Source organism: Musa acuminata, chromosome BXJ1-6 (assembly GCF_036884655.1).
Source record: "Musa acuminata AAA Group cultivar baxijiao chromosome BXJ1-6, Cavendish_Baxijiao_AAA, whole genome shotgun sequence".
NCBI classification, from domain to species: domain Eukaryota; kingdom Viridiplantae; phylum Streptophyta; class Magnoliopsida; order Zingiberales; family Musaceae; genus Musa; species Musa acuminata.
Genome location: NC_088332.1, coordinates 12,531,818 through 12,553,509, shown reverse-complemented (window position 1 = coordinate 12,553,509; position 21,692 = coordinate 12,531,818). Strand labels below are relative to the sequence as shown.

Below are 21,692 nucleotides of genomic sequence, written 5' to 3'. Positions count from 1 at the left end.
TGGCCGACGGAGACCACCGCCCAACCAATCTATCACTAACCATTTGTGGATCACGCGTTCCAGATCGAAGCAAGAAGAGCATCCACGTTTAGCCACGACCCCGGTGGGCTCGCCGACCGAAAGCGATCCTTTCCCACCGGCTTCAGCGGCTCTTCCCCGTCATGTCGCCGTTCATCTCGCCCACCTATTTAACTACCGCAGCTGCAAAGAGGCCAGCAGAGTGAAGCCGGACAAGAAGAAGAGCTGCTGCTGCTCGTGATACTAGGAGAAGATGCCGATCCTTCGCATAACGATCGGAACGCCAGAGGAGGCGCGCCACCCTACCGCGCTTAAAGCCGCTCTCGCCGAGTTCATCTCCGTGCTCATTTTCGTCTTCGCCGGCCAGGGATCGGGGATGGCGTTCAGTAAGCTCCGTCTTTTCCTGCCGAGTGTGCATGACGAGTAAGAAGAACTAAGCTGGTTGACCTGGGTGAATTGTTTTGGCAGATAAGCTCACGGATGATGGCTCCACAACCCCAGCGGGGTTGGTGTCGGCGTCCTTGGCCCATGGCTTCGGCCTCTACGTCGCAGTAGCCGTCGGGGCCAACATCTCCGGCGGCCACGTCAACCCGGCCGTCACCTTCGGCGCCTTCCTCGGTGGCAACATCACGCTGCTTCGGGGCATTTTGTACTGGATCGCGCAGCTGCTCGGCTCCGTGGTCGCCTGCCTGCTTCTCAAGTTCGCCACCGGCGGCCTGGTGATCTCTCGATACCATGCGCTTAGATACAAGGGCTGGTGACACCCTCGTCGTCCTGCTTGACATGACCGACCTGCTGCCGTTGTGCTTCCATGTGCAGGAAACGACGCCCTTCTCGCTGTCGAGCAGCGTGACCGTGTGGAACGCGTTGGTGTTTGAGATCGTGATGACCTTCGGGCTGGTGTACACGGTCTACGCGACGGCCATAGATCCGAAGAAGGGCAACCTGGGAATCATCGCGCCCCTCGCGATCGGGCTCGTCGTGGGTGCCAACATCCTGGCAGGCGGGGCGTTCGACGGCGCCTCCATGAACCCGGCCGTCTCCTTCGGCCCCGCGGTGGTCAGCTGGACCTGGGACAATCACTGGGTATACTGGGTCGGCCCGTTGCTCGGCGGGGGCATCGCGGCCTTGGTCTACGACGGCGTCTTCATCGGCTTCGGCACCCATGAGCAGCTCCCTACCACAGACTACTAGCGTTCGTGGGCTTTGTTAACGAATAATCGCCAGCGAGACTCGCTGTGTTTGGAGTCGTGGTTTCTGAATAGGGAGGTGCGACAGATGATTCTATTGGTTGGTTGTGTCTGCTGTAACAGTTCATGCAATGCATTTATCTCAGATCGAAGTTCCTTAGTGCAAGTCAGAATATTCGTGTTCATCCACAAATATAAATCACCAAAGTAAATATATATTAACATAAATATCTACTTAAATTGCAACGAGTAATTTGGGAAACAAAAGTTTAACACAATTTCGACGAGTAGTGTCAAAAGGTGCATTGCATGCATACTATACTATAATTAAGGATAATCTCATCTTTTAAAAATAAATAATATAATATCGAATTCTTAGATAATTTTGACAAGCAACATTTTCGGAAGCGCCATTGGTAACAAATAACAGCTCTCTTGTAACGGATTGCAACCGTCTCTGGCGATTCCCGTTATATACTGGCTTGAAAACTTCGTTTTCGTCGCTCCATTTCCCCCGTTGCCCCCTTCGCTCTCCGTGCCGCATTCAAATCCCCCACCGACTCGCCTCACTTTCTTCCGCGATGAATCCTACGAAACCTAGTCGTCTATCGTACTCACCCTTCGGAAGCACCGGTGCGCTGTTTCATCGGATTGGATGTGCGCAACAACGATCGAGAGATCCAATCCGGGTATGAGAATGAATTCCATGTTCATGCCTTCGTAATTTTCTCCATGTTGAACATGCATTGATGGATTTGAGTGTTTCGATCGACCACAAGGATTCCTTCGTGTGTTTCTTAGGGTCTATTCGAAACCCTAAGAAAAGAAAGGTGAGGAAGCACTAAAACTGTCTTTCGTGTTCTGATTCTTAGAACAAACCGTATGCTTGTTTCGAAGAACTCGCAACTCGCGGGACTTGCGTATCAACTGCTCTCTGTGCCAAGTTTTTCCTTCTTCAAATATCTTTAGGGTTTAGAGAGACATTCTGTCTTGATTTAAATTGCTTTTAAGTGACACTGTGCAATTAGGTGACATGATTAACATGCACAATCTTGGATGACAAGGAAATATAGCAATTTGGTGAAAATATTGAATATTTTCAACAGGAAAAATAGTTACATGCACTTAGATCCAAATTAATTTCGGCAAACTTGAGGATGCATTTTGAAGTTCTTTACCCAAGATTGTACATCCATGCTATGAAGGTGACACCTAAAATTAATAGCTGCATTATGAGCAATGCTATATTTTCTCTGGTCAGTGTAGTTATGGTAAATATATCCAAGTTTACCGTCAAAGATGGTGGATGTCCATTACGTGACTATGAACCATACCATGGTGGTATATCAGCTAATGGACGCTTCCAACATGGTGGTATAGCTTTTATGAGATATGATGAAGAGTTTGGGTGTATGAACTTATTTTCCTCACATTTATTGATGCATTTTCTATTGGTAAAAACACTAGAAAGAGGCTAAATTTATTTTAATTAAGTGGTTCTTTCGTTCTAAATGTTTTATTTGTTACGGAATGCAGGGTTTATATATTGAGAAATAAACATCAACATTGAGCTCTATATATTGTGTTTCAATATTAATTGGATCTATCTGAAAATTATGGAGACTATTATTCATGCATTAGATCATAAATTATTTCAATATTACTTGTATTCTAATTTTACCACTTGGGATGGATGGTTAATGTTATTTGTTCAGCATTAGATCATAAATTAATTCTTCAGCTTATGTCTTGACTCTGTATGATGAGAATGCTATAGAAATTGAGGAGCCTTCTGTAACCTGTATCAAGATCTACACCTCAGTATCTTGTGACTTGTAGAATTTGCTGCTTTAAGTTCAATTGATTAATGAAATATGGATCATAGACTTTGTATCTTTTGTGAGAGAAAGTTCTATATATTATCATTACATGTATTTCATATCTGGCATATAAATTTTGTTGTCTGCTTGTTGATGGTTATTATGCTAGCTGCGGCATCAATGATATAATAATTAAAGTGATATTGTCGTCACATATTATGTGATTTATAGCATGAGATTTAAGTAGGAAGATGCCTCATATCGCAAGATTGACCATTGAGTCCTCTTGAGGAGAGGTATAAAGCATTTGACCCAACAAATTGCCTTAGCCTTAATGCATTTGTTTTCTTCAGAATACATGAGTTCCCTTGTATAAAAAATAGTTTTCTCTGGAAACCGATATCTTCTCTCTAGTGAAAATCTCAAAAGATATTTCTGGAACTTTATGGTTCAATAGTATTACAAGTTTGGCATCTTCGTTGTTATCCTGGTCATTTTAGTGTTGAATCTCGTATTTTGATGATGAAACTAATTGATAATTATGTTTATGTTTAACTGTATTTTGAGTGATGCAGGTCTACTCGATCAGGATTAGACAGTTAACGCAGGAGGAATTGACGTTGTGCCGGAGGAGATCACGTTAGGGTATTGGACGGCAGAAGGCTTCGGACGTCGGGCATCGGGCCAAGGAGAGCGAAATTGCGCCAAGGATATCGGGGTTGCGGAGGTCAACCACCGATTGGGCAACAAGCCGCAAGAGAGGACGATGCACCGAAGAATCGGATGAAGCGCCAACCAATGACGTGCCTGGCAACAGAATGTCAATTTGCGTTATAATAATTGTCTAGATCGGAGTAGAGTGTTTGCTTGTGTGTGCAGGATTAACTACGATAACCAGAAAACATAAAGCAAGGATACCGGAGTTGAGCTCGATGGACGTTTAAGAGACCGAAGAATCATCGGAGATGCTGCCGGAACCGTCCGAGAAGAAATCAGGAACGTGTCGGAAGTTCGCCGAAGAGATCGTCGGAGGTTCACGGAGATCACCGAGAAGGCTCGGCTACTCATTAAAGTCATCACAAGTTTGGGAGCTTGCTAGAAGCCCGTCAGCAGAAAGTTCGTCGGAAAGCTCGCTAGAACAAGACTCGACGTTCACGGTTGAAAATTTGCTTAGGATGTGTTTTGGTTATGTAGTCCACTTGTAATTAGGATTAGGATTAAGAGATAATCCTATATCCTGGTTAGGGGCCAACTGGGCCCAAAGTCAAAGTTGGTTTAGGCTAAAAATTAAGCTAAACCAGCGAACTAGAGAGCCAAGATTGAAGCCCAACTAGTGGCTGAAAACACTGTAGTCGGGCTGAAAACACTGTAGGCGGTGGCACCGCCTAGCTGGGCGGTGGCATCGCCCACCACCCGAGAGCTGGGCGGTGACACCTCCTGGCTGGGCGGTGGCACCGCCCAGCACCCGAGCCCTGGGCGGTGGCACCGCTTGGCTGGGCGGTGGCACCTCCAACAGCGGGAACCCAAAGAGAATTCAAATTTTGAAGCCCAAATTTGAATCCTCTTGAGGCCTATAAATACCCCTCAAATCTCAGCTGAGAGAACAACTTTTTGAGCAGCAAGTGTTTGAGAGAAAGGCATTAGAAAAGTCCTAGCTAATCTTGTTTTCATTTTGCTAGTGTTCACCTCCTTCATTGTTGCTAAAAATTTGTAAAGAGAGTGAACCGCTTGTAAAGAGTTGTAAGAGGGGTATTTACCCTTCCATTTTCAAGAGATTTGCTAGTGGAAGGTGGGAGCCTCATCGAAGAGGGGCCTCGCAAGTGGAGTAGGTCATTTGACCGAACCACTCTAAAATCGGCGTCATCCTTGGTTTGCATTTCATTATTGCCATTTACATTATTGCAAACCTTCTTATATGCTTTAGTTCCTTATTACCTTTGCTGCACAACTTTAAGAATACGCCTTCAAGTTAAGCTTTTCAAGTTTCGTTCTTTTCGTACGAAAGATTTTGATAAAATCGAAGTTTTAATCCGCTGCACTAATTCACCCCCCCTCTTAGTGCCGCTTCGATCCTAACAATTGGTATCAGAGCCACGTTTTTCTACCTTGGTTTAACACCCAAATAGAAATGGCTCTTTACGGCTTTCAAGAGGGTCACTCTCTCATTTGTCCTCCCTTTTTCAATGGGACGGATTACACTTATTGGAAAACTCGAATGAGAGTTTTCTTACTTTCTTTGGATTTGAATTTATGGCACATAGTCGAAAATGGATTTAAAATGTCTTCTCTTCCAATGAACCAATGGAATGATTTGGAGAAGAAGATGTTTTCTTTAAACGCAAAGGCTATGAATGCCTTATTTTGCGCTTTGGACAAAAATGAGTTCAATCGGGTTTCTTTATGCGAAACGGCTTTCGACATATGGCACACTCTTGAAATCACACACGAAGGCACTTCTAGAGTTAAAGATTCGAAAATCAACATTTTAATGCATGATTTTGAGCTTTTTCAAATGAAGCCGAGCGAAACCATTGTTGACATGTACACCCGTTTCACGGATGTCGTCAATGGTTTACAAGCTCTTGGCAAATGTTTCTCGAATTTTGAACTTGTTAGTAAAGTTTTACGATCACTTTCTAAAGCTTGGGAATCAAAAGTAACGACAATACAAGAAATAAAAGATTTAAATATTTTTCCACTCGAAGAACTTATCGGCTCATTGATGACATATGAAATAGTGTGCAATGCACATGATGAACACAATGAACACTTGGACCACCTTCCAAAGAACAGGAAGGATTTGGAACTCCGGACAAATAAATACCACTTGAGAGATGACTCAAGTGATGAGGACAATGATGAACTTGAACTTCGAACACTAACTCTTAATAAGTTTATTAAACAAAAATCTAAAATAAACAATGAACTTGAACGGAGGAAGAGGCCAAAGAAGAGGAAGGCAACCAAGGATGAATCAAGAACTTCCAAAGGTGAAACGACGTATTGGGATTTGACGGGCTTCGACTACAAGGTAAGTAACTCAACTCTCTTGAATTATTTTGAAATTACTTGATGTTTTCCATGATGCATTTTCTCTTTTCTTTTGAATAATTATTTTTCTTGAAAATTGTATGTTTTATGTTAATAGAATAAAATTTTAGATTTAAATAATCATATATATGTGCTTGAGAAGCAAGAATGTGTATTTTGATGATTTCCATATTAACTTTCAATGATGATGCATGGTTTTTATATGAAAGGCTTGATGATATTTTTTTTAAACCTTGTCTTTGGTTTTCAAACATGATGTATGTTTTTGACATAAGAACAAAACTTGAGCATGCTAATATAAAGTCAATCACATAAATTAAAACTAAAGAAGTTTTAGTTATCTATAAGAATCATTCAAAATTATGTTCAATAAAAAATGTAAAATGATGGAATGAAAATATTAAATGTTTTAATACCATTTTATGCATGAGATTTTAAACGTTATACATAATGATCTTGATGGTTTTTATGACAAAATTCATTTTTCGATCCTAAATGTTGATGCACATTTTTATCTAGCATAAATGACATGAATTTAAATAACTAAAAAGAGAAAAGCATTGTTCTTGAAAATTATTTTTCTCTATCTTGTTGATTTATATGAATCCCTTGAAAATGATTTTGGTTTGATGATTTGAATTAGAAATGAGTTATATCAAAATCATGATATTGATTTGACTTGAAGTAATGAGTTGAAATCATTTTTTTTTTGGAATTATGTGTTGCACTTTTTTATCTTGATGATCTTTGATTTTTTTTGTTTTAAAACGATGATGCATGGATTTGAAAGAAAAGGAGATGCATGCATGGAATCAATCAATAAGTTGAAACAAAAGGAGGAAAGATTTTTTATTGAAAATTTTCTTTTTCTCTATCTTATTGATTTATACCTAAGAGACCAATAAAATTATTTATGTCATTTTGAATCTCTTGAAATAAATGTTGAGATTTTGATGATTTAGACGATTTGAATTTGAATGAGTTTTATCTAAAATCATGATCTTGATTCCGTGATATTTACAAATTAAGATTTATTATGAATCAAGATTTTTCATTAATCGATCTCCTAAGATTTTCTTTTGATTATTAATGAGTAGGTTTTTCAAAAAGAAATCATGTCTTTTGGTATTCACATGTTCTAATCCTTCATGATAAAATTTTTATGTAATCCCTTATATTCATGAAATGTTTATCTCATCACCAATTATTTTCTTCTTGATATTCCTTATTTGGTGATATAAAATCATGCATGAAATACTCTTGAGATTATTTTGATGCATACAAATGAAAAGTTATGATCATGCATGGTAGGATGCAATTTGACAAATTAATACCGTTATGATTTGAAATATTTATAATTTGGAATGATGCATACAATACTTATGCCTTTTATTATGATAATATATGTGATGTATTGCATATGATGTGAATCATGAATGCTTTAAATGATAAATGTCTTGATATCATGATTGATGATTTTGTTCTATGCATAAGATTTTTAAAATTATGCATAATGAATCTTGTAATTTACAGATTATCGATTTTCTTTTTACCATAATGAAAGTGCCTTATTGATCCTTGTCATAATAAATCTAGCACTTTCGGTTTTAAACATGATACATGTTTTTATTTGACATAAAAAAAAAAGGGAGGCATGCTTGAATGAAATAAATCACATGAATTGAAGCAACTAAAAGAGAAGAACATTTTTCTTCTTGAAAATTATTTTTTCTATATTATTGATTTTGATGAATCTATTTGTATTATTTTTATGAATCTCATGGATTATGAAAATGATTTGAATTTAATGGATTTTATTGAAATCATGATCTTGATTTCTCACAATTTTCTATTGAATGAATCAAGTTTGTTTTCTATTTAAAAGGATATTTATCAAAATTTTCATGGTCTTTTAGTATTCATGATATTGATAATTATATTTTGAAACTCTATGTAAATCAAGATTCTTCATCATGATTCTCTCGTTTTATAAAAGAGGAGATGTTCTATGTGAATCATAAGATTTTATATGCATGAATTGAGATTCTTTTTGCTATTAACTAGCAAGAAACTTGTTTTTGTAAACCATGACATGCTACTTGACATCTTGATAATTTATAACTTGAGTTTTCTTTTTGAATCAAGATTGTTTCCTATCATGTTTTCTATCTACAAAAGAAGAAATTTGTCAAAAATGATATATGTCTTTTGACATTCATTTTTCATCTTTATTATTTACCCTTATCATGATTTGAATATTATAGTAAAGAGAAATGAATTACATGATTGTATTGTTATTCCCTTCTATTTGACACTAACAAAGGGGGAGCAAAACTTGCTAGATAGCAAATTTGCTAGCTTGCACAATTTGAAAAGAGGCAAAATAGTCCATCTTGCACATCTCAAAAGATGTAAAATTTTGCTAACTTTTTATGTGCAAAAGTTGATAGCTTGTATACTATAAATTTGCATACCAAAAATACAATCTTGTTTATCTCAAGATGCAAAACATACTAACTTGCACTTTGCAACGGAAGCAAAATTGCTAGCTCAAACATTGCAAAGGAAGCAAAAATTTGCTAGCTTACAATTTGCATATTTCAAGAAGCAAGAGTTGCTTTCTTGAACATCTCAATATTGCTAGCTTGCATGATGTAGAATTTGCTATCTTGAACATTACCAAAAGTGCTATCTTATATGCTGTAAAACTTGTATATCTAAAACTTGATAGTTTGAATGTCCCAAGCATGATGCATTACTTGCTAAATTTTCTATCTTCAAAATTGCATGATGATAAAAATTTAATATTATGTTTTTCATGCAATGGTTTGAACCCATATAATAAACACATAAGAGTAGCTACTTCTCCTTTTTGTTGATGACATAGGGGGAGAAGTATATTGATGACTTCATGCATTGAATTAAATATTTTATATATTTGCATGATAGTTTAAATGTTTTTCATAACATGTGATGAATGTTACTTGGATTTGGGATAATCCAAGTGTTCTATCAATAGCATATTGATAGGGGGAGTTTGGTTAAACTCCGGGGAGTTAAAGTTAACTCCGTTAGTCATCAATTAGTTGTCATCATCAAAAAGGGGGAGATTGTTGAATCTCGTATTTTGATGATGAAACTAATTGATAATTATGTTTATGTTTAACTGTATTTTGAGTGATGCAGGTCTACTCGATCAGGATTAGACAGTTAACGCAGGAGGAATTGACGTTGTGCCGGAGGAGATCACGTTAGGGTATTGGACGGCAGAAGGCTTCGGACGTCGGGCATCGGGCCAAGAAGAGCGAAATTGCGCCAAGGATATCGGGGTTGCGGAGGTCAACCACCGATTGGGCAACAAGCCGCAAGAGAGGACGATGCACCGAAGAATCGGATGAAGCGCCAACCAATGACGTGCCTGGCAACAGAATGTCAATTTGCGTTATAATAATTGTCTAGATCGGAGTAGAGTGTTTGCTTGTGTGTGCAGGATTAACTACGATAACCAGAAAACATAAAGCAAGGATACCGGAGTTGAGCTCGATGGACGTTTAAGAGACCGAAGAATCATCGGAGATGCTGCCGGAACCGTCCGAGAAGAAATCAGGAACGTGTCGGAAGTTCGCCGAAGAGATCGTCGGAGGTTCACGGAGATCACCGAGAAGGCTCGGCTACTCATTAAAGTCATCACAAGTTTGGGAGCTTGCTAGAAGCCCGTCAGCAGAAAGTTCGTCGGAAAGCTCGCCAGAACAAGACTCGACGTTCACGGTTGAAAATTTGCTTAGGATGTGTTTTGGTTATGTAGTCCACTTGTAATTAGGATTAGGATTAAGAGATAATCCTATATCCTGGTTAGGGGCCAACTGGGCCCAAAGTCAAAGTTGGTTTAGGCTAAAAATTAAGCTAAACCAGCGAACTAGAGAGCCAAGATTGAAGCCCAACTAGTGGCTGAAAACACTGTAGTTGGGCTGAAAACACTGTAGGCGGTGGCACCGCCTAGCTGGGCGGTGGCACCGCCCACCACCCGAGAGCTGGGCGGTGACACCTCCTGGCTGGGCGGTGGCACCGCCCAGCACCCGAGCCCTGGGCGGTGGCACCGCTTGGCTGGGCGGTGGCACCTCCAACAGCGGGAACCCAAAGAGAATTCAAATTTTGAAGCCCAAATTTGAATCCTCTTGAGGCCTATAAATACCCCTCAAATCTCAACTGAGAGAACAACTTTTTGAGCAGCAAGTGTTTGAGAGAAAGGCATTAGAAAAGTCCTAGCTAATCTTGTTTTCATTTTGCTAGTGTTCACCTCCTTCATTCTTGCTAAAAATTTGTAAAGAGAGTGAACCGCTTGTAAAGAGTTGTAAGAGGGGTATTTACCCTTCCATTTTCAAGAGATTTGCTAGTGGAAGGTGGGAGCCTCATCGAAGAGGGGCCTCGCAAGTGGAGTAGGTCATTTGACCGAACCACTCTAAAATCGGCGTCATCCTTGGTTTGCATTTCATTATTGCCATTTACATTATTGCAAACCTTCTTACATGCTTTAGTTCCTTATTACCTTTGCTGCACAACTTTAAGAATACGCCTTCAAGTTAAGCTTTTCAAGTTTCGTTCTTTTCGTACGAAAGATTTTGATAAAATCGAAGTTTTAATCCGCTGCACTAATTCACCCCCCCTCTTAGTGCCGCTTCGATCCTAACATTTAGGTGTCACCTTTTTAAATAAGGTGGTCAAGCATGAAATAAGTCACTGAAATGCAGTGCATGTCCATATTAATTGAATCAGTTGCTAACTGACCATACTTGCTTCATGCCTAACTGGTTTGTAGGGAGATAAATGGGAATGCAAGCATACAATAGATATATTAATAATTGCTTCCTCCACAATTGGTAGCATGAACGCCCATGAAAGTTTTGCATGATCAGGATCAATATCATAGGCTTCTGTATTTTGTTGAACTTCATGTCTACTGCCACCATATATTTGATGCAATATCACCTAATTATGATGACAAATTGTGCATCCCTCATCGACCAGTTTTCTACATTTAGTTGTCTGTCATGATTAATAGTTCTGAAAAAAGGGAGTTTCATAAGCCGTAGATGTCCTGGTAACCAAGTCTTTCTGTCACTTCCTGGTGATCAACCATCTGGCAGATATATGTTTCCTCAAGTGGACTACAAAATTTTCAGCCCAGTTCAATTTAACCACTGGCGTGTTGCCCATTATCACTGTGGAAAAAATAGTTCTTGTTAGAGTTTAGCTGCTTCTGAGGTTGTCTTTAATGGTTTTGTGTAGTATGTTCATCAATTCAAACAGGCTCGGTGTTTTACAAAGTTAACTGACATGTAATCCTTGTTCACTTAATAAATTTCTAGGATTATATCATTCCACAATCTACACCTAATCTGAAAAATCCTGTTCGAATGCTGGAGTAACAACAGCTTCGGCAAAACTAACATGAATTTTTTTTTTTTTTTGTATCTTTTGAGTATGAGCAACAAAAGTTGAATAATATGTATTATCAATAGTAATTGGAAGGATGCAACAGCATTATCGCATAAATGTCATGGTAAATGCATTGGAAGATCTATCATATTAATATAGTTCACTGAAAAAAAAAAAATCTAAAACCCAACAGCTTCTGGCTTTAGTGAAGCACAGCTGGTTCCCTTGCTGGTTGTAAGATAATCTCTTGTACATAATAAATTGTATGATACATTGGTGATCATACATTTGCGGAGACAAATTAATATATGGTTTCTGTGTCATTCACTTAGGTAAAAAGTTCAAGGATAGTGAAAAGTAGTCTTGTTAATATAATTAGATGATATATATGAAAATTAAGGTAGCACTGGAGGATGAAGCTGGGTTATTGATAATGGCTTAGTCGATAAGGATTTATTATATTTGCATTACATTAATTTATCTCTTTATTGCCTGCCTCCCATTTTCCCAGAAGTGCTTTCTGATGTCAATAGAACTTCTGCAGAAGGGAGAGAGATATCGGAAAGGTCTGCATAACACATCTGCCTTGCCAACCAGAAACATACATTGTACAGGTGTCAAGGTTAGCACACAGTTTTACATTGCTTTTTAAGGTGCAGATTGGTCGGTCATTAAAAACCATATCTGAAGTATGATTATGTGTTTTTTCATCATGCTTAATTTTCTTTTGTCTTTATTCTTCTTGAATATCTCATTTATGACGTGATTGACTTGATGGCTTGAATGATAATCAAGAACAGTTTGTTTTTACTATTTAATTGAAAATTATTGATGTGGATCATTTAATCTCAGTGCTACAATTATTATCTGGCATCCTCCATGTCATCCACTATATGGGCTCGACTCCCTTTTTATTTGTCAGTCTCTCTTACTAGCCGACATTCACTTAGACCACCACCACCTTCTTGAAAAGGAACATGAAGTGTTTGAGGACCACCATGTTGATTCCTTGTTGTAGCATTATTTTTTATTAATTGAAAATCATTTTATACATAGATTTAGCTGTGCTCTCTTTTACAGAATTAATCAGTATATGTGAATGTAACACCATTAATGTTGATCATAATTCCAGATAAAAAAGATACAGGATTATATTAGGTCACTGATAAGTAATATAAAATTATATCAGGTCTTATCGATTTTGCTATAGAGTTAGGTTGTTTATCGAAAATGACACGAGGTATTTTCCCACCTAGGTTTCTCGAATTATAAGTCATGGACTATGAGGTTATCTAGAAATAGCCCATCACATCAATGCTCGGATATAGTGTAAAGTAGGTAGAGGTTCTTTCATTATTTTGGATGGAGTAAAGAAATTAATCCAAGAATAGAATATCATATTAGCAACTTGGCACATAGGAATGCCTTTTGGAGAAAATAGAATTGATAAATATTATGATAAAAAAATATATATATTATTTGCTTATAAAGACTAAGTGGGTAAAAAAAATGAAAAGATTGATAGTAAAAAAATTATGCATATAAATGATATAAGAATTATTATTATTATAAGGACCTTAAAAATAATATTATATATAAAAAGATTTAAAGATAAAATTATAATTTTAAAATTTATAAAAGGATAACATATTTTTGAATGTCATTAATGCTTAAATCCCTCCGGCTCGATTGGACGATATAACTGAAAGAGAATTTTGAGAAAACTTAGATAATATAATTCAAGGTATATATATAATCAAAAAACTTGTAATTGAAGAAGATTTAAAGGTCTATATGTAGGAAAAACATATAGAGAATATAAAGGGGGGCTTTAGTTATTAGGAGAGAAATAAAAATATCGATATAATTTTAGATTTCATAACTTCGTATGATCTTATAATTATAAATACTCACTTTATAAAGAAAGTTAAATATTTAATTACTTATAAAAGTGGTCACAACTATAGTCAAATAGATCTTTTTCTTACTAGAAAAGTAGATAAAGTTATTTGTAAGAATCATAAAATTATATCATATGAAAGTTTGATAAGTAAATATAGGTTAATGATATTAGATATTTACTATAGAAAATATAAAAAATAGTACAAAAATTACTAAGACTAGATGATGAAATTTAAAAGATGATAATGTAAACACTTTTAAGAATAAAATTAAAAAAAAATGATTTGAAATTTAGATGAGGATAATATTAATTTTATTTAGACTATAATGGTTGATAAAATTAGGAGCTTAACAAGGAGATTATTGTGAAATTAAAGTTAAAGATGTAATCCTAAGAGAGAGATGGTGGTGGTATGAGGAAGTTTAAAAAATAATTTCTACCAAAAGATAGTGTAGAGTGAGTTTCCTAATAACAATCTTAATTGAGTCTTTTTTTTCTTTTCACATTTACAATGGATGGATGATCTTATTAGTCATTTACCTAATAAATCTCCATAGTATATATTATTTGTTGATGATATTATATTAATTGATAAGAATCTAGATGAAATTAATTATAAACTTTGCTTCTTAGAAGTTTTAGATTAGATAGAATTAAAATTAAATATATAAAATATAATATTAATGATTCCAAAAAAAAATTAAAAATATAATTAAATTGGATAGATAAAAAAGTCTCCATATTTTTAACACTGACGTAAAGTAGCTGTTATTTTACATCAAAATTGAAATTATGTGGTTTCCATGTTTCTTTACCTTTCCAATCGTTTAACCGTATCATTCTGGCATAAGTGACCTAAATCATGAAGACAGCTAGTGATCATTTAGCTGCCATTATAGTGCTGATTGAGCCTGAATACTCTTTTGACCTACACCTCAGGGTGAAGTTTGGTACCTACAACCATGCTTCAACTGTTTAAGCTGTGGGAACTGACTCAAAATTGAGTCAGACTTAGGCTCAATCAACCGGTTAGTCAACATCTCAGTGGCCCCCACGTCCCGTCCTCGTCGCAGCGCACGCTGGTTGCCCTCGCGTCGCCGTGCTCACGCGAGGGTTTCACCGCGCAGCCCGCCACCGCTGACAGCAGCGCCCCCCCCACCGCGGCAGCGCTCACTGCGATCCTCGTCGGACGCGCTGCTGCCTGCGGCCAGCGTGGAAGTCTTCATTGCTGTCTCCCCGTGGGCCCGCACCGCCCGCTGCAGCCGCAATCGCCGCGTGCTGCTCCGGTTACTTCATCTTTTCATTGTATTTGGACAAGCTTGTTTCGGGTTTTCTCCTGGGGAGATGTCGTGTTGTGACTCTCCCATTACCGACGCTCAAGCCATTTATTAGGATTTTTTTTTTCTGCTGTGAATATATTTATTTTATATTTTATTATTCGATTTTTTTCCCGACTTGATATGTATGTCGTGACTTCCGAACCTCCTAATCCTTCCCAACACAAACCTTAGGTTAGTCTGTTGAACTCGTTTGATGCCCATCACATCCTGTTAAGACAATGCATCATGAGTAAATAAATTTACCACCACTCCATTTGTATGTTATCACAGTCTACAAAATCCTTCTGGCTACTGGCTTCTTCTGCAGTTTTGTTGGCACCTTGACTCTGTCGATAGATAGCATTATTTTCACATATAGTAGAAACTTGTAGTTGGATTGCATTCATGTTCCTCTTTCTTAATGTTGTAGATCGCTGCTTTATGATTATTGGGACATCCTATCTTTCCACATGCTAAGAACCTTCAGCGCATCTATATTGTATTCAAATATCCTGTCTTAGAAATTCTGTGTTTCGTCCACTTCATGATGTGAATGCTAATGCTAAGGGATACATGAATCTCCAGTCATCGAGTTTTATTACTCTTATTTGCCTCGTGTATACATGATCTCATCTTGCCAAAACCAGTAAGGTCCAGAAGAATGTTGAAGCAAGTTTTGTGATCATCCTTGACCTGACTGTAGTTCTCATAAAGGAATCCTGAAGGGCATGATTCATGTTAATGGATCAAACCATCATGAACATGCATGTTTAATGTGGCAGCATCACAATCATGCTATTTTATTGGCTTAATTTGTGAAATTAAGTAACTAACAAAAAAATATATCTTTTGCACCATATCAAACATTCCAACAGTATTCTTTCGTCAAATTATGTTCCTAATACTGTTCCATCCACACATATTTTCAATCATGAGAAACAAAAGGAGCCCATAGTGGAATCAGTAGCACTTATGGGCAAGTAGGATCCACCTTTTTTGTCATGGTTTCAGTGGAAATAACCAATTAACATTCCTGAACTTTAGTATAGATTTTAGGTTCTCTCTCGGGTACTGTTTTGGGACTATTATCTGATGATGAAATCAGGACACATGTTCAGAGGTTGCTTTCTTAGCTCACAATCTACGATGTTCAATTTGCAGTAGTGCAAGATGACCACTGTGCCAAACAGTGTGCTTGAATGCGAAAGAGGAGAGCTGCGTTGCTAGTGGAGCCAAAATTCATTGAAGGTGAATTAGTGGGCGCCGGAGACTCGTGCATGTCTACCACCTTTTCTAACACAAACAGATGTTTGACAGGTATGCACTGACGCATTAGCTTTATTTTATCCCTGAAGATAATGCTATAATATTGGGATCACTTCCCTATCACTACTCCAATTGCTCTATGGAAACCACACAGCTTCACCACTTGGGTAGAAAATAGTTTAAACATAAAAGGGGGCAAAAGGTCCTCTTCCTACTATTCCCTCTCTCTCCTCCTCCTCCAAGGCCTTGCCATGAAGGGGGTGTGAGCAACAAAGTTAGGAAGTACAGACAAGACAAAGCGGTTTGGTCGAAGCACTTTGCATTTTATACAGAACGATTCTTGGACTCAATGTGGAGCTTTTCATGAAAGCTTTTTTCAGGCTCTGAGCTTATCAACAAAGTCCAGATCAGAGGATGTTAAGCTTTAGCAGCATCAGCTATTACTACTGAGGGGTGTGGGTTCTCCGTCTATAGATACAATGCATTGAAACAACAGATCGGTTAGTAAAATCGTTCGCCGGATGAGGTATTATAACAAGCACTTGGTGGATGCATGATCTTACTTAAATTTACAGGTCTCGCCCATAAGGCATCTCGCAGTTATAACAAGAGATCAGACACGGGGTGGGTTCGAAATCCTCAGGTCTTCATCTAATCTCCAGAGTGATTCGGACTTGTCTTCCCATATGGAAGAACTCGTCGGAGGGCACTCCATGTTGCACGATTCCGATGCGGCGATCTCGTTCCAGATCTGGTCCATCGTGTACCCCTTGACTTCATCATCGGTCAATTCGAGCCCCGAGGTGAAAGCGCTGCCCTCTGCAACGCTGTCGCCGTCATGCTTTTCCACTCTAAGTTCCGATGGAGGTCCGTTACTCGAAGATGATGAAGATGGCGAGGGCGACGAGCACGTCCTCCGCTCCTGTGCCTTCTTCCTCATGTGTGTCCTCCAGTAGTTCTTGATCTCGTTGTCGGTGCGCCCTGGCAGCCGCCGAGCAATGCGAGACCACCTACGATCAAACCTGGCTAAATAACTTAGACTACAGGCAACGAGGCATGAAGATGTTGCGTGAGTGGATCAGACCTGTTGCCCCATTTAGCATGGAGTTCGACCACAAGGTCTTCTTCCTGGGGCGTCATGCGGCCGCGCTTGAGGCCGGGATGAAGATAGTTAACCCATCGTAGCCTGCAACTCTTGCCCGACCTGTTAAGACCTATACAACGCAGAGGTTAAACCAGAACTTTCGTCGAACACCCTGACTGCACTATGGGCCTACCCATCCCCCGCCACCGCTCAAACCTGACACCTTGGCTAAGAAATCCCAACGACGTTCACCGAGCAGGCGGACGAACCATACCAGTTGGAGGTCCTCCTGCTCCGTCCATGGCCCCTTCCGTGTCATCATCGTCGGCGGCGGCACCATTGGTGAGTAGCACACGGGCTTCACGGACGCCTCACGTTTCTCTCTCGGCGTTGCGTCGCTTTTATAGCCTCACCAACGCCACACCATTACGACATCCTCATTAACCCCTCTCATTTAAGTCGTCTTCTCTGGTTGGTGTTTTCCTATTAATAGGACAAACAAGAATCCGATTGCTTAGGCGACTCCATGTCCTTGGAAAGGACGTGCTCATTATTGCACTGCTTTGTGCACAGACAATTTGTGATTGATTAGAAGTCGGTGGTTTTAATCTATATATTGATATTAGATGTAAACTAGGCGGTCCACAAAAACCCTAGGGAAAAAGAAGCCTCTCTCATTAATTCACAAGCGTCTCATGACATGATTGCTTGAATCACAAGCCACATGTTGTTTTCCCTCATCAACCCACAGTCTTTAACAAACAAGATAACAACACTGTTTGCGAGAAGGCTTGACAACCTCAAAGCTGGGATGACCCATTAGCGGAAGTGCGGAGTGGCATAAAGCCGAGGCATTGTGATGTGGATGCCACCACTTCCTTATCTCGCTCTCGGCTTGCCCTTTTCTTTATCTTTCCTCGCCTTCCAACTTTTGGCCGCCTTCTTCGGACTTGCCATTCTCCTTCTCCGACCGCGCATTATAATCGTTATCCTGTTTGATTTGTCCGCTTGCCATCCGCATGGCTTTCTCGTGCATGTCATCAGCTGGAACGAAGAAACGACAGGGACCAAGCAGTGGCGTCGTCTTCGTAGGTGACGGCGTGCAACGGTGAGCATCTTAACGAGGTTTGTTCCCTGTTCTACTTAGGATTGATTGGGAACGAACCACTAAGCCAGTGCGTGTGCCCCATACCTTGAGCTCGTCGAGGTGTTCGACCGCAGGCACGCACCACAGTGAAGGGGTTGAACGCTGTGTGATGTGCAAAAGGATTCCACGTAGTGGGACGGTCTGCAGCCTTTGCCGCTCCAATTTCTATGGTCCCAAAAGGCCATGGTGATCTCGGGAGACACCGGTGGTGCTGAGTTGTACGCCCGTCGGACTGGTTGAGCGTGCCTTTGGTTGTCCATGACCTGTCGTGTCAGTCTTTTTTATGACGTTGGAGTTCGCACAATGATTAAATCTCTGACGTTAATATACAACATCCCGATTTAACTTCCACCGGTTACGGATCAGATCTTTGAGAACTCAATGTATATGTTCTTATTAATTTAGACTCGAAATATTTTGGATGAGTGATTCAAGCTCATCGAATTAATCAATCAAGGCTTAAGCATTTTGAGTTACGTGATTTTAGAATTATTAAAATAATAAATTAAATTTTAAATGATTAAAAAAGAAATTTAATGTAAGTTGGGCACGCTCATATTCCACTTCAGCGCATTCTAGGAATGCCAGGAATGCAGGGTTCCGAGATGTGTGTTCTGAACTTATCAAAAATAAGATTAATTATAAATTATATCATATAGTTAGTTACATTTAATATTTCAGTTTTTACATCTTAAAAAATTATTTTAATATTTTCTATAATTTTGAAAATAAAATATCTAAGTTTATATATCATAATGATGTCGATTTTACCAACGACAATATGAAAATAAAAGGAACAAAAAGATAATTTAAACGCTACAATTGATGATGATGGATGATGACCGTTGTGGATAAGGAACGATGGTGTTGTTGCTCTCTTTATCCAAAACAGTCACCCGTATCTCTTAGCAACGTAATCGTCCATCATCACCGATTAGAATGTTTTACTTTTATAATTATAAAAATATTAATATAACTTTCTAAAATATAAGGATCGAGATGTTAAAGCTAACTAACTACGGAGAATAATATATAATTAGCCCTTATAAATACTTAATATGTGTGGTGGTTGACCGATCCATAATTTTTATTGAGAAACAAAGGATGTAATTTTCGCTCATGACTACCACCCCAATCATGTAACTTGGAATTCTTGTCTTAGTATTGTTGAGGGTGGTTTCCTTGCAGGTTTGCTTACCACTGCTTTAATCTAGATGTGTTGATTCTTGAAGGCCCAAGAGATTGCTTGTTCCAATCTGCATCATTTCCTAGTAAGGCCTCAACGTTATCCAATCATAGTGGCTCCTGCTACAGAGAGGAGGAGAGAGACAATATTGGGCTCAATATAGGTGTGGGAGATCGTTAGGAATATAGATCAAGTCTGGTCTAACAGCACGAGCTGGAAATTTTTATTACGACACCGCACTTCTCCGGCAATTTCCTGAGTCAGACGTGTGACACGACACTGTCCCTCTAGAAAATATGGACGCGATGGAAGTAAAAAAAGATACAACATTTCAACGCCAATGACTTGATTCTGCTACTCTCTCATCTAACTTTTGGTGGTTGGTTTCCGATATCACGAGCTTTCGCTCATGGTTTCACATGATGTTAACAGAACTCATTACTCTCCAGTCAACCTTCCATGTTTCCTTCCTCCCTCCCGTATTTAAGTCTAAAGACTTGTCTCGATGTACAGTGTTTGGGATCGCATCACGAGACGTATCAATCGAGAGCTGAAATGGATGGAAAGATACACCACTGGGTGCTTGGTCAACCATATCTCGAGCCAGCTGGTGGCTTTTGGATACCCAAGAGAGGGAAGTCCGGTGCCCGTTCACAAGCGCGATGACGCCCGGAAGGCGTTCGGGTGGCCTTTGCCACAAGTCAAAGAATATAGTGATAAATGACGACTTGTATTACGTTGACCTCACACGCATCCGCCTCCCTAATCCATCCATGTGTGAAACCATCAGCATATCGATTCAAAACACGTTTCATCCATTCTTGTATTTCCACTGTGGTTCTTCTCCTACGCCTCCGCGGGTTGGTGCCGTGGTAATACGTCATCCAACACACACTTGCTGACTCTTCCTCGCTCTTTGTTTCAGATTCAGAGCACAGGCCTGAGACCTCCTTGGCACTCTAGAAGATAAGTAGGGCGACTGAGTCCTCTCTGTGCTGGTCTCGTGAAGGCTGCTGTCACCTCTACCTCATCCCTTACCCCTCCCCCACGAAACACTGGTTGAGCCGACTCGAGAGCCTATAAATGTAGCTCTTCCTTCTTCTCCATTTGTGTTTAGGATCTCTTTGACCACCGTTGGTGTTTTAGCGGTTAACAAGGCATGAAGAGATTGGTGGCTGAACAGGCAGGAGGAGAAATGGAGAGCATCAAAAACATGGCTCGCGCACTGATGCTTCGGTCTCACGGCGACGCCGACGTGTCGTCGGGGTCGCCGCCGGCCCGTGTCTTCGAGTGCAAGACGTGCAGCCGGCAGTTCCCGTCGTTCCAGGCGTTGGGAGGCCACCGGGCGAGCCACAAGAAGCCGAAGCTCGCCGAGGACGGCCGCGGCCATGGCGAGGCCGCCAAGCCGAGGGTGCACGAGTGCGCCATCTGCGGGCTCGAGTTCGCCATCGGCCAGGCCTTAGGAGGTCACATGCGGCGCCACCGGGCCGCCACCGACGCCTTCGCGCAGGGAAGTCCGGAGAGGAAGGCGGGCGAGGAGAAGAAGAGGGTCATAAGGATCTTTGGGTTCGAGCTTGTGGATTCGACTCCCAGTGGTGGTGGTGGATTGCTTCCATTGATGGATACCATCACCTTTTGATCCTTATTTAGATATACAAAATCTGATTTTATTTATATACTGTCTGTACACACAAAATCATGAAAATTGATTGGGTTGTAAAGAAATTATCTTTGGGCCAAAAATTTTAATTTTGTGTTATATGATTCCGGCTGAGAATTTCTAGCTACAGAAATATCCAAGGAGAAGATGAATTGCGTAGAGAAAACCGAGTATAAAGTTCACCTGTTTAGAGCACAATCGAAACCATACAAACCAATTAGAACAGATGTGAATGGAACTTAGCAAGTAAGATGTCTATGAATATATGATTTCGAAAAGTCAATGTGCATAGTCTTATCCTATAAATAAAAAGTATGCTCTCGTGATGCAAGCCCTAATCACGTTGAAATTTTGAAGTAGCATTAAGTAATGCAATTTCAACTTGGTTCACATTACTGTTCTGCTAATTTTGGGCTTGTTATGGACGTCTCGAGGAAGAAGGCAGAAGCCACTTAACCCCTTCTCTTCATCACGTCTTAACACAAATATTTTAGTACACTCAGTACGAGATAGATACGTTTCATTTTGGATAAAGAGAGAAAGAATCATAAATAAATAAATAAATAAATAAAAATATTCTTTGGATGTTGGATTTGGTTCATCAAGTCCACC

General features: G+C 39.6%; 3 protein-coding genes across 6 annotated transcripts; 2 read left to right on the top strand and 1 right to left on the bottom strand.

Moving 5' to 3' along the window:
* The first annotated feature begins 269 nt into the window (after positions 1–269).
* On the top strand, positions 270–1,374 carry LOC135676342 (aquaporin TIP1-2-like). The gene is made up of 3 exons (XM_065187408.1): positions 270–404; positions 487–737; positions 838–1,374. Exons 1-3 carry the CDS (start codon positions 272–274, stop codon positions 1,210–1,212), a joined length of 759 nt encoding a protein of 252 aa, XP_065043480.1. The 5' UTR covers positions 270–271; the 3' UTR covers positions 1,213–1,374.
* Positions 1,375–16,305: 14,931 nt separating this feature from the next.
* Positions 16,306–17,538, bottom strand: LOC135583826 (transcription factor MYB59-like). 4 transcript variants are annotated; one of them, XR_010514249.1, is made up of 4 exons: positions 17,304–17,538; positions 17,088–17,217; positions 16,567–17,025; positions 16,306–16,471 (listed from the first exon to the last, which is right to left on the bottom strand). XR_010514249.1 is itself a non-coding variant. In XM_065187397.1 (3 exons), the coding sequence occupies exons 1-3, from the start codon at positions 17,425–17,427 to the stop codon at positions 16,617–16,619; spliced, it is 663 nt and encodes a 220-aa protein (XP_065043469.1). In that variant the 5' UTR covers positions 17,428–17,537; the 3' UTR covers positions 16,505–16,616. The 4 variants fall into 4 exon arrangements, 3 of the variants coding, with proteins under 3 accessions (XP_065043469.1, XP_065043471.1, XP_065043472.1); XM_065187397.1 differs by lacking the exon at positions 16,306–16,471 and having other exon boundaries at positions 16,505–17,025; positions 17,304–17,537; XM_065187399.1 differs by lacking the exon at positions 16,306–16,471 and having other exon boundaries at positions 16,505–17,013; positions 17,304–17,532.
* A 2,921-nt stretch (positions 17,539–20,459) lies between these two features.
* On the top strand, positions 20,460–21,179 carry LOC135676339 (zinc finger protein ZAT12-like). Its single transcript, XM_065187401.1, has one exon. The coding sequence runs from the start codon at positions 20,580–20,582 to the stop codon at positions 21,057–21,059; it is 480 nt and encodes a 159-aa protein (XP_065043473.1). The 5' UTR covers positions 20,460–20,579; the 3' UTR covers positions 21,060–21,179.
* The last annotated feature ends 513 nt before the right edge of the window (positions 21,180–21,692 follow it).